This window comes from Oncorhynchus tshawytscha, unplaced genomic scaffold (assembly GCF_018296145.1).
Source record: "Oncorhynchus tshawytscha isolate Ot180627B unplaced genomic scaffold, Otsh_v2.0 Un_contig_2371_pilon_pilon, whole genome shotgun sequence".
Lineage (NCBI taxonomy): Eukaryota > Metazoa > Chordata > Actinopteri > Salmoniformes > Salmonidae > Oncorhynchus > Oncorhynchus tshawytscha.
In genome coordinates this window covers 63987-78569 of record NW_024609230.1, presented here as the reverse complement: position 1 = coordinate 78569, position 14583 = coordinate 63987, and the positions used below count along the sequence as shown (strand labels likewise).

At 48.7% G+C, this 14583-nt stretch overlaps 1 protein-coding gene across 6 annotated transcripts in view; it reads right to left on the bottom strand.

Moving 5' to 3' along the window:
* Positions 1–14583, bottom strand: part of hdac9b (histone deacetylase 9b) — a 64528-nt gene that overhangs the window by 21308 nt on the left and 28637 nt on the right. For all 6 annotated transcript variants that reach the window (XM_042314570.1, XM_042314571.1, XM_042314568.1 and 3 more), the window contains one exon: positions 14372–14493. In XM_042314570.1, coding sequence (XP_042170504.1) covers positions 14372–14493 — 122 coding nt within the window. The remainder of the gene's footprint in view (positions 1–14371; positions 14494–14583) is intronic.

Below are 14583 nucleotides of genomic sequence, written 5' to 3'. Positions count from 1 at the left end.
CCACTGTGATAGAGTACATCCAGTTTGCTGAGTAGAGTGTCGGAGGCTATTTTGGAAATGATATCGCCAAAGTCAAGGATCGGCAGGATAGTCAGTTTCACAAGGGTATGTTTGGCGGCATGAGTGAAGGAGGCTTTGTTGCAAAATCTGAAGCCGATTCTAGATTTAATTTTGGATTGGAGATTCTTAATGTGAGTCTGAAAGGAGAGACACCCAGGTATTTGTAGTTGTCCACATATTCTAAGTCAGAACCGTCCAGAGTAGTGATGCTAGTCGGGCGGGACGGTGCGGGCAACGAACGGTTGAAAAGCATGCATTTGGTTTTACTAGTGTTTAAAGGCCACGGAAGGAGTGTTGTATGGCGTTGAAGTGCGTTTGGAGGTTAGTTAACACAGTGTCCAAAGAAGGGCCAGATGTATACAGAATGGTGTCGTCTGCGTAGAGGTGGATCAGAGAATCACCAGCAGCAAAAGCAACATCATTGGTATATATAGAAATCTATTGGAAAAAAAACTGTAATATTTCAGTCAAATATCTATCTAGCATCACACAGTACAGACTGCCACTGAGTGTGTTGATATAACGAAGGGTTGTTGTTGTGTCTGAGTGTTGTTGAGGCGTGGCGGTGATGATGAGGATGATCCTGTCAAGCCCTGAGGAGGAGTCAGTCAGTAGGCCAACTCAGCCTAGCTCAACTCACCCCAAATGACACCCTATTGCCTATTTAGTGCACTACTTTTGACCAGAGCCCTATGGGCGCTAATAAGGAAAACTGAGGGTGCTATTTGGGATGCAACCATGGCCCAGCCAAGGCCCAGGCTCTGAGACCCCCCACTCTCTCTCCCTACAGCCCTGGAATCCCCTCCACTCACACTTTAACACTACTGACATCCAGATCAACACAGAGGTGAACCTACTAGTGCTGTAGGAGGAGGATCCAGGTCAACACAGAGGTCAACCTACTAGTGCTGTAGGAGGAGGATCCAGGTCAACACAGAGGTCAACCTACTAGTGCTGTAGGAGGAGGATCCAGGTCAACACAGAGGTCAACCTACTAGTGCTGTAGGAGGAGGATCCAGGTCAAAACAGAGGTCAACCTACTAGTGCTGTAGGAGGAGGATCCAGATCAACACAGAGGTCAACCTACTAATGCTGTAGGAGGAGGATCCAGGTCAACACAGAGGTCAAACTACTAGTGCTGTAGGAGGAGGATCCAGGTCAACACAGAGGTCAACCTACTAGTGCTGTAGGAGGAGGATCCAGGTCAACACAGAGGTCAACCTACTAGTGCTGTAGGAGGAGGATCCAGGTCAACACAGAGGTCAACCTACTAGTGCTGTAGGAGGAGGATCCAGGTCAACACAGAGGTCAACCTACTAGTGCTGTAGGAGGAGGATCCAGATCAACACAGAGGTCAACCTACTAGTGCTGTATGAGGAGGATCCAGATCAACACAGAGGTCAACACAAATCAAATCAAATCAAATTTTATTTGTCACATACACATGGTTAGCAGATGTTAATGCGAGTGTAGCGAAATGCTTGTGCTTCTAGTTCCGACAATGCAGTAATAACCAACAAGTAATCTAACTAACAATTCCAAAACTACTGTCTTATACACAGTGTAAGGGGATAAAGAATATGTACATAAGGATATATGAATGAGTGATGGTACAGAGCAGCATAGGCAAGATACAGTAGATGGTATCGAGTACAGTATATACATATGAGATGAGTATGTAAACAAAGTGGCATAGTTAAAGTGGCTAGTGATACATGTATTACATAAGGATGCAGTCGATGATATAGAGTACAGTATATACGTATGCATATGAGATGAATAATGTAGGGTAAGTAACATTATATAAGGTAGCATTGTTTAAAGTGGCTAGTGATATATTTACATCATTTCCCATCAGTTCCCATTATTAAAGTGGCTGGAGTTGAGTCAGTGTCAGTGTCAGTGTGTTGGCAGCAGCCACTTAATGTTAGTGGTGGCTGTTTAACAGTCTGATGGCCTTGAGATAGAAGCTGTTTTTCAGTCTCTCGGTCCCAGCTTTGATGCGCCTGTACTGACCTCGCCTTCTGGATGATAGCGGGGTGAACAGGCAGTGGCTCGGGTGGTTGATGTCCTTGATGATCTTTATGGCCTTCCTGTAACATCGGGTGGTGTAGGTGTCCTGGAGGGCAGGTAGTTTGCCCCCGGTGATGCGTTGTGCAGACCTCACTACCCTCTGGAGAGCCTTACGGTTGAGGGCGGAGCAGTTGCCGTACCAGGCAGTGATATAGCCCGCCAGGATGCTCTCGATTGTGCATCTGTAGAAGTTTGTGAGTGCTTTTGGTGACAAGCCGAATTTCTTCAGCCTCCTGAGGTTGAAGAGGCGCTGCTGCGCCTTCTTCACGATGCTGTCTGTGTGAATGGACCAATTCAGTTTGTCTGTGATGTTTATGCCGAGGAACTTAAAACTTGCTACCCTCTCCACTACTGTTCCATCGATGTGGATAGGGGGGTGTTCCCTCTGCTGTTTCCTGAAGTCCACAATCATCTCCTTAGTTTTGTTGACGTTGAGTGTGAGGTTATTTTCCTGACACCACACTCCGAGGGCCCTCACCTCCTCCCTGTTAGCCGTCTCGTCGTTGTTGGTAATCAAGCCTACCACTGTTGTGTCGTCCGCAAACTTGATGATTGAGTTGGAGGCGTGCGTGGCCACGCAGTCGTGGGTGAACAGGGAGTACAGGAGAGGGCTCAGAATGCACCCTTGTGGGGCCCCAGTGTTGAGGATCAGCGGGGTGGAGATGTTGTTGCCTACCCTCACCACCTGGGGGCGGCCCGTCAGGAAGTCCAGTACCCAGTTGCACAGGGCGGGGTCGAGACCCAGGGTCTCGAGCTTGATGACGACCTTGGAGGGTACTATGGTGTTGAATGCCGAGCTGTAGTCGATGAACAGCATTCTCACATAGGTATTCCTCTTGTCCAGATGGGTTAGGGCAGTGTGCAGTGTGGTTGAGATTGCATCGTCTGTGGACCTATTTGGGCGGTAAGCAAATTGGAGTGGGTCTAGGGTGTCAGGTAGGGTGGAGGTGATATGGTCCTTGACTAGCCTCTCAAAGCACTTCATGATGACGGAAGTGAGTGCTACGGGCGGTAGTCGTTTAGCTCAGTTACCTTAGCTTTCTTGGGAACAGGAACAATGGTGCCCCTCTTGAAGCATGTGGGAACAGCAGACTGGTATAGGGATTGATTGAATATGTCCGTAAACACACCGGCCAGCTGGTCTGCGCATGCTCTGAGGGCGCGGCTGGGGATGCCGTCTGGGCCTGCAGCCTTGCGAGGGTTAACACGTTTAAATGTTTTCCCCATGTCAGCTGCAGTGAAGGAGAGTCCGCATGTTTCCGTTGCAGGCCGTGTCAGTGGCACTGTATTGTCCTCAAAGCGGGCAAAAAAGTTATTTAGTCTGCCTGGGAGCAAGACATCCTGGTCCGTGACTGGGCTGGATTTCTTCTTGTAGTCCGTGATTGACTGTAGACCCTGCCACATGCCTCTTGTGTCTGAGCCGTTGAATTGAGATTCTACTTTGTCTCTGTACTGACGCTTAGCTTGTTTGATAGCCTTGCGGAGGGAATAGCTGCACTGTTTGTGTTCGGTCATGTTACCAGTCACCTTGCCCTGATTAAAAGCAGTGGTTCGCGCTTTCAGTTTCACGCGAATGCTGCCATCAATCCACGGTTTCTGGTTAGGGAATGTTTTAATCGTTGCTATGGGAACGACATCTTCAACGCACGTTCTAATGGCCTCGCACACCGAATCAGCGTCAGAGGTCAACACAGAGGTCAACCTACTAGTGCTGTAGGAGGAGGATGGAGCACAAAGTTACATAAACGGCCATCTCAGTATTATACAATAACTAAACACCATGTTGTTTCAATTATTTATCCTTTCCCTGAGATCAATTATTGAGAAGGGTTGTTTTTGTGATGCGACCATAGACGTGATGTTGCACAAGGGAGACGAGGGGAGATGAGAACACGAGGGGGGGGGTTAGGGGGGTGTTGACAGGGCCAGATGCTTCTATTTTGAGAGTCCTGTCAAATACAGCAGCACCAGCCCCTCTCTTTCCCTGTCTATCAGCCATCCGTCCTGTGAGTGAGGGGTACTGAAAGAGAGGAAGAGAGAGAGCGAGACAGAGGGAGCGAAAGCCCTGCAGGGAGTCTTCATAAATCCTCTTCATGCCCCGCTGCCCTGATTGCTTTCTATTTTTAGCACTGCTCCGTTCGCTGCCACCAAGCGCTCCGTCGCCACGGGAACGCCAGACAGCGGCGAAGTGGGAAACGGACAGACTTTGTCACCGTGTTTGTGTTCCAAATAGCACCCTATTCCCTATATAGTGCACTACTGTTTTTAAGGCAAAGGGTACCATTTAGGACGCATCTCATTAGTCTATGTGGAAAAACCAGTGGTAGCGTTACCTGCCTACGACGCAACAGGAAGAGAAGCTGGCAGCAGACATCTCTAACTAACACAGCTCTCACGTTGATACAAACACCTGGGCCACTTCATTGGTTAACTGGCAAAGTGCCAAGAACACATCACCCAACTGAAACAGGTAGCAATATGAATGGGCCACGATGTGTTTAACATGTCCATACAACAACCAGGTTATTACATTAGAAAGTCCTGGGTTGGAGGTTGGTGGAGGCTGAATGTGTGATGCCTGTCTCCACTACATCTCAATGTTAACTCTGCTGTCAGTGTGATGCCTGTCTCCACTACATCTCAATGTTAACTCTGCTGTCAGTGTGATGCCTGTCTCCACTACATCTCAATGTTAACTCTGCTGTCAGTGTGATGCCTGTCTCCACTACATCTCAATGTTAACTCTGCTGCCAGTGTGATAACTGTCTCCACTCCATCTCAATGTTAACTCTGCTGTCAGTGTGATAACTGTCTCCACTACATCTCAATGTTAACTCTGCTGTCAGTGTGATGCCTTCTCCATTAGGCTGCCGGACCAAGACAAGGCCAGGTGGCTGGCTAGGGGGACTCATAGGCTATGTCCCAAATGGCACTCTATTCCCGATATAGTGCACTGCTTTTGACCAGGCCCAGAGGGCCCATAGTGCACTATGTAGGGAATAGGGTGCCATTTGGGACCGAGCCTTCCAGAAAGACTATATGCTGGGATACTGTGTGCTGTTGGCTACAAGGCCTTACCTTTATACCCTTTTCATACAAACTTGAACTGTTCTGTACTGGCTCAGATATACAGCTGGCTCAGATATACAGCTGGCTCAGATATACAGCTGGCTCAACTGGCTCAGATATACAGCTGGCTCAGATATACAGCTGGCTCAGATATACAGCTGGCTCAACTGGCTCAGATATGCCTACAGCTCATCTCAGCTGGCTCAGATATACAACTCTCCACTCCATCTCAGATATACAGCTGGCTCAGATATACAGCTGGCTCAGATATCTCACAGCTCTGCTCAGCTGGCTCAGATATCTCACAGCTGGCTCAGATATACAGCTGGCTCAGATATACAGCTCGGCTCAGATATACAGCTCTGCTCAGATATACAGCTCCGGCTCAGCTGGCTCAGATATACAGCTGGCTCAGATATACAGCTGGCTCAGATATACAGCTGGCTCAGATATACAGCTCGGCTCAGCTGGCTCAGATATACAGCTGGGATACGGCTCAGCTGGCTCAGATATACAGCTGGCTCAGATTTTCATACAGCTGGCTCAGATATGTAGCTGGCTCAGATATACAGCTGGCTCAGCTGGCTCAGATATACAGCTCGGCTCAGCTGGCTCAGATATACAGCTGGCTCAGATATACAGCTCGGCTCAGCTGGCTCAGATACAGCTCGGCTCAGCTGGGTAAGCTATACAGCTCGACCAGATTCAGTTCCCTGTTCATAAGTCATTCTACGATACTTATCAAAAGCCACCGGCTTCAAAATCCATGAACCTTTCCATGAACTCATCCAGTCCAGACAAATGTACAATGATTCACCCGATTGTATTACTATTGAAATGAGAATGGATCATTGTCTCACCATGGGGAGGTACAAGGAGCGGGTTACTTTGCCTCCAGGCATCCAGGCCTTAAAATATCCCCTGGTTTCAGAAAGCAATGTGAAATCCTCCTTCCACTGCACCTGCTACACACGTTTGGTAAGTGGGTCAAGAGTGGAGATGAGGGTGGTGCACCTCTCCTTTCCTCTAAGTCAGGCTGGTCTTACCACGGCCCGGGGCATCACATGATCTGAGACCCGTCTATTCTTGGACATTGCACAAAGAGGATGTACGGTCAAGTAAACAAGCTCATCACGTGGAATTGTATTGCTTTGTGGAATAAAAAGCTTTTGGGGGGGTGAAGGATGTATTCAAGGGATGGTCTTGTGATCAAAGCACGATGAATCCGCTAGGCCTTTTCTGATTAGAGAAGCCTAACATGGACTGATTCCAGAGGAGAGGAAGCATTTGTAATGCTTATGGGCTTAGTTCTTAAACAGCCTTCACCTTAATAACTCTGTAGATGGAACACCATGAAGAGGAGACGAGGACCCACTGAACACACACTGGCCTTAATAAGTCTGTAGATGGAACACCATGAAGAGGAGACGAGGACCCACTGGACACACACTGGCCTTAATAAGTCTGTAGATGGAACACCATGACGAGGAGACGAGGACCCACTGGACACACACTGGCCTTAATAAGTCTGTAGATGGAGATGGAACACCATGACGAGGCCTTAGACGAGGACCCACTGGACACACACTGGCCTTAATAAGTCTGTAGATGGAACACCATGACGAGGAGACGAGGACCCACTGGACACACACTGGCCTTAATAAGTCTGTAGATGGAACACCATGAAGAAGAGAAGAGGACCCACTGGACACACACTGGCCTTAATAAGTCTGTAGATGGAACACCATGAAGAGGAGACGAGGACCCACTGAATCAACATTCAATGAAATTACGTTGAACCAACGTGGAAATGACATTGAACCAACGTGGAATAGACGTTGAACTAACGTCTGTCACCAGTGGGTGTCACACCCTGACCATAGTTTGCTTTGTATGTTTCTATGTTTATTTGGTCAGGGTGTGATCTGAGTGGGCATTCTATGTTGTGTGTCTAGTTTGTCTGTTTCTGTGTTTGGCCTGATATGGTTCTCAATCAGAGGCAGGTGTTAGTCATTGTCTCTGATTGGGAACCATATTTAGGTAGCCTGAGTTTCACTGTGTGTTTGTGGGTGATTGTTCCTGTCTCTGTGTTTTCACCAGATAGGGCTGTTTCGGTTTCCGTTACGTTTCCACGTTTGTTGTTTTTTTGTAGTTTTTGTATTGATTCGTGGTTTACGTTTGTTGATTAAACATGGATCGCAATCTACACGCCGCATTTTGGTCCGACTCTCCTTCACCAAAAGAGAACCGTTACAGAATCACCCACCACAACAGGACCAAGCGGCGTGGTAACGGGCAACAGCAATGCAAAGAGGAATGGACATGGGAGTACGGTTTGGACTGCAAGAGTATGGACTATACTTCTTGGGAGGAGATAGACAGGTGGGCGGTCGACCCAGGGAGAGTGCCGGAGCCCGCCTGGGATTCGATGGAGGAGTGCGCGGAAGGTTATCGGAGAATGGAGTTGGCGAAGCAAGCACGGCGGCTATCGGAGAATGGAGTTGGCGAAGCAAGCACGGCGGCGCGGACGGAAGCCCGAGAGTCAGCCCCTAAATTTCTTGGGGGGGGGGGCTCACAGGGAGTATGGCTATGCCAGGTAGGAGACCTGTGCCAACTCCCTGTGCTTACCGGGGGGCGAGAGAGACCGGGCAGGCACCGTGTTATGCTGTGAAGCGCACGGTGTCCCCAGTGCGGGTGCATAGCCCGGTGCGGTACATTCCAGCTCCGCGTATCGGCCGGGCTAGAGTGGGCATCGAGCCAAGTGCCATGAAGCCGGTTCTACGCAGCTGGTCTCCAGTGCGTCTCCTTGGGCCGGCTTACATGGCACCAGCCTTGCGCACGGTGTCCCCGGTTCGCCTGCATAGCCCAGTGCGGGCTATTCCACCTCGCCGCACTGGCAGGGCGACCGGGACCATTCAACCGGGTAAGGTTGGGCAGGCTCGGTGCTCAAGAGCTCCAGTGCGCCTGCACGGTCCGGTCTATCGAGTACCACCTCCACACACCAGCCCTCCGGTAGCAGCTCCCCGCACCAGGCTTCCTGTGCGTGTCCTCGGCCCAGTACCACCAGTGCCAGCAACACGCATCAGGCCTACAATGCGCATCGCCTCTCCAGCGCAGCCGGAGTCTCCCGCCTGTTCAGCGCTACGAGAGCTACTCAGTCCAGCGCTGCCAGAGCCTTCCTCTCCAGCGTTGCCGGAGCTTCCCGTCTGCCCAGCGCCATCTGAGCTTCCCGTCTGCCCAGCGCCATCTGAGCTTCTCGTCTGCCCAGCGCCGCCTGAGCCACCCGTCTGCCCAGCGCCGCCTGAGCCACCCATCTGCCCAGCGCCGCCTGAGCCACCCGTCTGCCCAGCGCCGCCTGAGCCACCCGTCTGCCCAGCGCTGCCTGAGCCACCTGTCTGCCCAGCGCCGCCAGTGCCGCCAAGTCTGCCAGGAGCCGCCAGTGCCGCCAGTCTGCCAGGGGCCGCCAGTGCCGCCAGTCTGCTAGGGACCGCCAGTGCCGCCAGTCAGCCAGGGGCCACCAGTGCCGCCAGTCAGCCAGGGGCCGCCAGTGCCGCCAGTCAGCCAGGGGCCGCCAGTGCCGCCAGTCAGCCAGGGGCCGCCAGTGCCGCCAGTCAGTCAGGGGCCGCCAGTGCCGCCAGTCAGCCAGGGGCCGCCAGTCAGCCCAGAGGCGCCAGAGCCCCTCTGCCCAGAGGCGCCAGACCCCCTCTGTCCTGAGCAGCTGCCCCTCTGTCCCGAGCAGCTGCCCCTCTGTCCCGAGCAGCTGTCCCTCTGTCCCGAGCAGCCGCCCCTCTGTCCCGAGCTGCCGCCCCTCTGTCCCGAGCAGCCGCCCCTCTGCCCAGAGGCGCCAGACCCCCTCTGCCCAGAGGCGCCAGACCCCCTCTGCCCCGAGCAGCTGCCCTCTGCCCCGAGCAGCTGCCCCTCTGTCCCGAGCAGCTGCCCCTCTGTCCAGTGGGGTCATGTAGTAGGGTCGCCGTAGTTAGGAGGCCAAGGAAGCGGACAAGGTGGCGGACTAAGACTATGGTGAAGTGGGGGCCACGTCCAGCACCAGAGCCGCCACCGCGGACAGATGCCCACCCAGACCCTCCCCAATAGGTTCAGGTTTTGCGGCCGGAGTCCGCACCTTGGGGGGGGTACTGTCACACCCTGACCATAGTTTGCTTTGTATGTTTCTATGTTTGTTTGGTCAGGGTGTGATCTGAGTGGGCATTCTATGTTGTGTGTCTAGTTTGTCTGTTTCTGTGTTTGGCCTGATATGGTTCTCAATCAGAGGCAGGTGTTAGTCATTGTCTCTGATTGGGAACCATATTTAGGTAGCCTGAGTTTCACTGTGTGTTTGTGGGTGATTGTTCCTGTCTCTGTGTTTTCACCAGATAGGGCTGTTTCGGTTTCCAGACTGAAACATCCACCATGTCTAGCAGCCAGTCCACTTCTTCTGTCTAAAATAAAATCTATTTTCTGCACGCTAGTAAAGTCACCAAACAGTTTCTGAAAGTTCAGGATCAAACTAGTAGCGGTACAGTAGATGGAACAACACAAGGGCACCTGGGCTCCCCATCTCCCACTGCAATGTAAATGCATCAACAACAACAATTCATATTTCATAGCCTGTCAAATGAAGCGTGTTTGATCCTTTTCAAATCGTCCAAACCAAGGCAAAGGTTCTGTGGCTTTCAAGGGCATGCATAAGGCATGTGGCTGTAGAAACAAGGGCATGCATAAGGCATGTGGCTGTAGAAACAAGGGCATGCATAAGGCATGTGGCTGTAGAAACAAGGGCATGCATAAGGCATGTGGCTGTAGAAACAAGGGCATGCATAAGGCATGTGGCTGTAGAAACAAGGGCATGCATAAGGCATGTGGCTGTAGAAACAAGGGCATGCATAAGGCATGTGGCTGTAGAAACAAGGGCAATGCACAAGGCATGTGGCTGTAGAAACAAGGGCATGCATAAGGCATGTGGCTGTAGAAACAAGGGCATGCACAAGGCATGTGGCTGTAGAAACAAGGGCATGCATAAGGCATGTGGCTGTAGAAACAAGGGCATGCATAAGGCATGTGGCTGTAGAAACAAGGGCATGCATAAGGCATGTGGCTGTAGAAACAAGGGCATGCATAAGGCATGTGGCTGTAGAAACAACAAAATGACGGAACTAAAAAAGTTACTGTTGTTAATTCAACCAGTACAGTAGCTCTTGACTTATCCAGCAGAGACATCTGGCTAAGTGGCTAGCTTCAAAGCAAATCATAAAAGTGCTAAAATTGTACAGTTTCACCACAACAACTGCAACCCCCCCCCCCAAAAAAGAAGGTGTTAGACCCTACGGCCAGCCAAGCTAAAAACCAGGTAGTCAAACCCCCAGACCGTGTCCCAAATGGCACCCTATTCCCTATATAGTGCATATATAGTGCACTACTTTTGACCAGAACCCTCTGGGGCCTGGTCAAAAGTAGTACACTATATAGGGAATAGGGTGCCATTTGCGACTCAATCCAGACCTGTAAAGTCTCCTCCACTTTGTTTTCAGAAGGCTGTTTTTGCTTAAACAAACAGTGGTGTCTTACTTCATTCTGCCCGGCAACAGTCCTCTTAACTCAGTGACACCTGCCTGTCAGAGTGTCAGCTATCGATGACGGACAACGTGTCCAGGAACAACACCACCTTTGTGTGTTTGCATGCCAATCTCTCAGAGGACTTTAATGAAGACGGACAAGAAATGGGGGGGGGGGGCCTCGCACAGAAAATGACCACATATAGATTCTAGAATCCAAAGGAAATGTTTTTATTAAGGGGCTTTTATCAATGCATAAGAATTACTCAGAGAAACAGAGATTATTTCAAGATAATCCAAAAGGAAGATCATAGGGATTATTAGAATTTTGTCCTGCAAAGAATAAGGCAAGCAGAGTTTTGTCAGTGTTAATAAATGTGCTGTTTCTTTGCAGCTTGCGTCAAAGGTAAACATAGGCTAAAGCATTGATGGTAAGACTCTGTCTGCCTCGCAAGATAAATTCTAAATCATTTCTGGGAACCCTCTTATTTGGTCGAGGCACATTATTTTACTTTGGCAACTGGTTATTTGGATTTGCAGGCCACTCCTAACCTCCTAGGTTTACAGGTATGTTACCAGACAGAGAGAGAGGAGGTATTTCCTGGTGCGGGATTGTTTTTTCAAAGAGAGACACAATAAACACAATTGTCTTTCATGTGCTTCCCCAATTGTTATTTTAACCACAAAGTCTGCACAATGACTACAAATTAGCTTAAATGTATATTACAAAGTACTAAAAAAGCTGACACTATAATTCCCCTAGCCTGATCCCTAAAGTGTGTTGATACACAATCTGCCAGCTCATGTGGTAAAGTCATTAAACAGGTACTATTGTTTACCACCGTAATTTGACGAGACACAAAAGGGAAAGAATGTAATGTCATTTCCGTGACCTCACAGCAAAATGATGAACCGTTTTAGCTTGTGGCGCAGCGAAACCAAGAGGGAGGTATAATTCTTATTTATACAGCGTTCCCTAGAGAGATCCTCAGCTTTAAACCAACAAACCTGAGCTGCCTTTTGCTGACAAGTTGTGTGTTTTCAAAAGAGTTAGTGGAGCTCATAACTCTGAAGAAATGAAAGGTGCTTTAAGTCGTACATTAACTGTTCAACTGAGAAGCTCCAACAGTGAGGCCTTGGCTTTTGTCTGTGTATTATCGCTAATAACACAATAAATAACCAAAGATAGTTCTTAGGGAACAGTATTGTAGCCTATGTCTTTGTGAGGAAAATAACACACAATATATAGCATCATCAACTTACAATACAACAGAAAAAGATTGCATTGGTTTTGTATGATATTCTCAACAGTGTGTGTTAGTGTTCTGTCGGGGTTGCACACGTCTGGCTCTGTGTTAGGAGAGGTCAAACAGGAAGGAAGGATTCTGATAGATATTACTGCTCTGGCTTACCTCGTAACCCCTCCCCATTATTTGAGTAAGGGGTCCCCTGAAGGGGTACGAGGGGTGAGAGGGGCCTTGGGGGCGGGGTGAAGGTTCAAAGGTCATAATAGGCCTAACTGATGTCATTAGCAGGTCATCAGTATGGTCAGGAAATGCTGTGTGGATACACAGAGGTAACCCTGGGATGACAGAGGTCACAGCACATTCATTGTATTAATAACTCATTGATGGAAGGTCATTGTACCACCCTGCAGACAGACACACTACTGGTTGAGGACAAGATGTCTGTTGAAGGATTTATCCACACGTACCTTAATGTTAACACTCATGAGAATAGAAGGATAGAAAGGACTTTGGAATGTCCTGCAGTTCATTTGGAATGAAGTGTTAGAAATAGTTTGATTGTGGTTGAGTTTGGTCAATTGATGCTGGTGTGTGTGGTTGAGTGTATGCTGGTGTGTGTGGTTGAGTGTATGCTGGGTGTGTGTGGTTGAGTGTGCTGGTGTGTGTGGTTGAGTGTATGCTGGTGTGGGTGGTTGAGTGTATGCTGGTGTGGGTGGTTGAGTGTATGCTGGTGTGGGTGGTTGAGTGTATGCTGGTGTGGGTGGTTGTGCTGTTGTGTGTGGTTGAGTGTATGCTGTGTGTGGTTGTGGTGTTGTGTGTGGTTGAGTGTATGCTGGTGTGGGTGGTTGAGTGTATGCTGGTGTGGGTGGTTGAGTGTATGCTGGTGTGTGTGGTTGAGTGTGTGCTGTTGTGTGTGGTTGAGTGTATGCTGGTGTGGGTGGTTGAGTGTATGCTGGTGTGTGTGGTTGAGTGTATGCTGTTGTGCGTGATCGCGTGTGTTTGTACGCGACATGGTCGCCGTTTACGAGTTCAGTCCCAACTTTTTTCATGTTTACCTTTCCTTTATTGAACAGAAAGTTCATATTATTATCACCTATGACCGCCAAGCAGTTCATACTTTTATCATCTATGACCGCCAAGCAGTTCATACTTTTATCATCTATGACTGCCAAGCAGTTCATACTATTATCATCTATGACCGCCAAGCAGTTCATACTTTTATCATCTATGACCGCCAAGCAGTTCATACTTTTATCATCTATGACCGCCAAGCAGTTCATACTTTTATCATCTATGACCGCCAAGCAGTTCATACTTTTATCATCTATGACCGCCAAGCAGTTCATACTTTTATCATCTATGACCGCCAAGCAGTTCATACTTTTATCATCTATGACTGCCAAGCAGTTCATCTATGACTCATACTTATCATCTATGACTGCCAAGCAGTTCATTCATACTGACCGCCAAGCAGTTCATACTTTTATCATCTATGACCGCCAAGCAGTTCATACTTTTATCATCTATGACCGCCAAGCAGTTCATACTATTATCATCTATGACTGCCAAGCAGTTCATACTATTATCATCTATGACTGCCAAGCAGTTCATACTATTATCATCTATGACTGCCAAGCAACTCATACTATTATCATCTATGACTGCCAAGCAACTCATACTATTATCATCTATGACTGCCAAGCAGTTCATACTATTATCATCTATGACTGCCAAGCAACTCATAATATTATCATCTATGACCGCCAAGCAGTTCATACTATTATCATCTGACTGCCAAGCAGCTCATAATATTATCATCTATGACCGCCAAGCAGTTCATACTATTATCATCTATGACTGCCAAGCAACTCATAATATTATCATCTATGACCGCCAAGCAGTTCATACTATTATCACCTATGACCGCCAAGCAGTTCATGCTATTATCATCTATGACCGTCAAGCTGTTCATACCATTATCTCCTGTGACCGCCAAGCAGTTCATACTATTATCTCCTGTGACCGCCAAGCAGTTCATACTATTATCATCTATGACCGTCAAGCAGTTCATACTATTATCATCTATGACCGCCAAGCAACTCATAATATTATCACCTATGACCGCCAAGCAGTTCATGCTATTATCATCTATGACCGTCAAGCTGTTCATACTATTATCATCTATGACCGCCAAGCAGCTCATAATATTATCATCTATGACATCCAAGCAGTTCATACTATTATCATCTATGACCGCCAAGCAGTTCATACTATTATCATCTATGACCGTCAAGCAGTTCATACTATTATCATCTATGACCGCCAAGCAGTTCATACTATTATGTGTGTGCGTGGGTGCGTGTGTGGCCGGACCTGTTTTCCTCAGTGGGAAGTCGTCCTGTCCGTCCTGAGGGGAGGGGAGTGTGTAGTGGCAGACAGGAGACATGCCTCCCAGGGGAGAAGAACTCTGGTCCAGAGACGTGTGGTGGGAGGACCTGGACACAGAACACACAGCGCCAACACGTCACAAATCTTCGTTTATTTCTTCTTGCCAGGGGCAAATAGTGATATATATAAATATATAT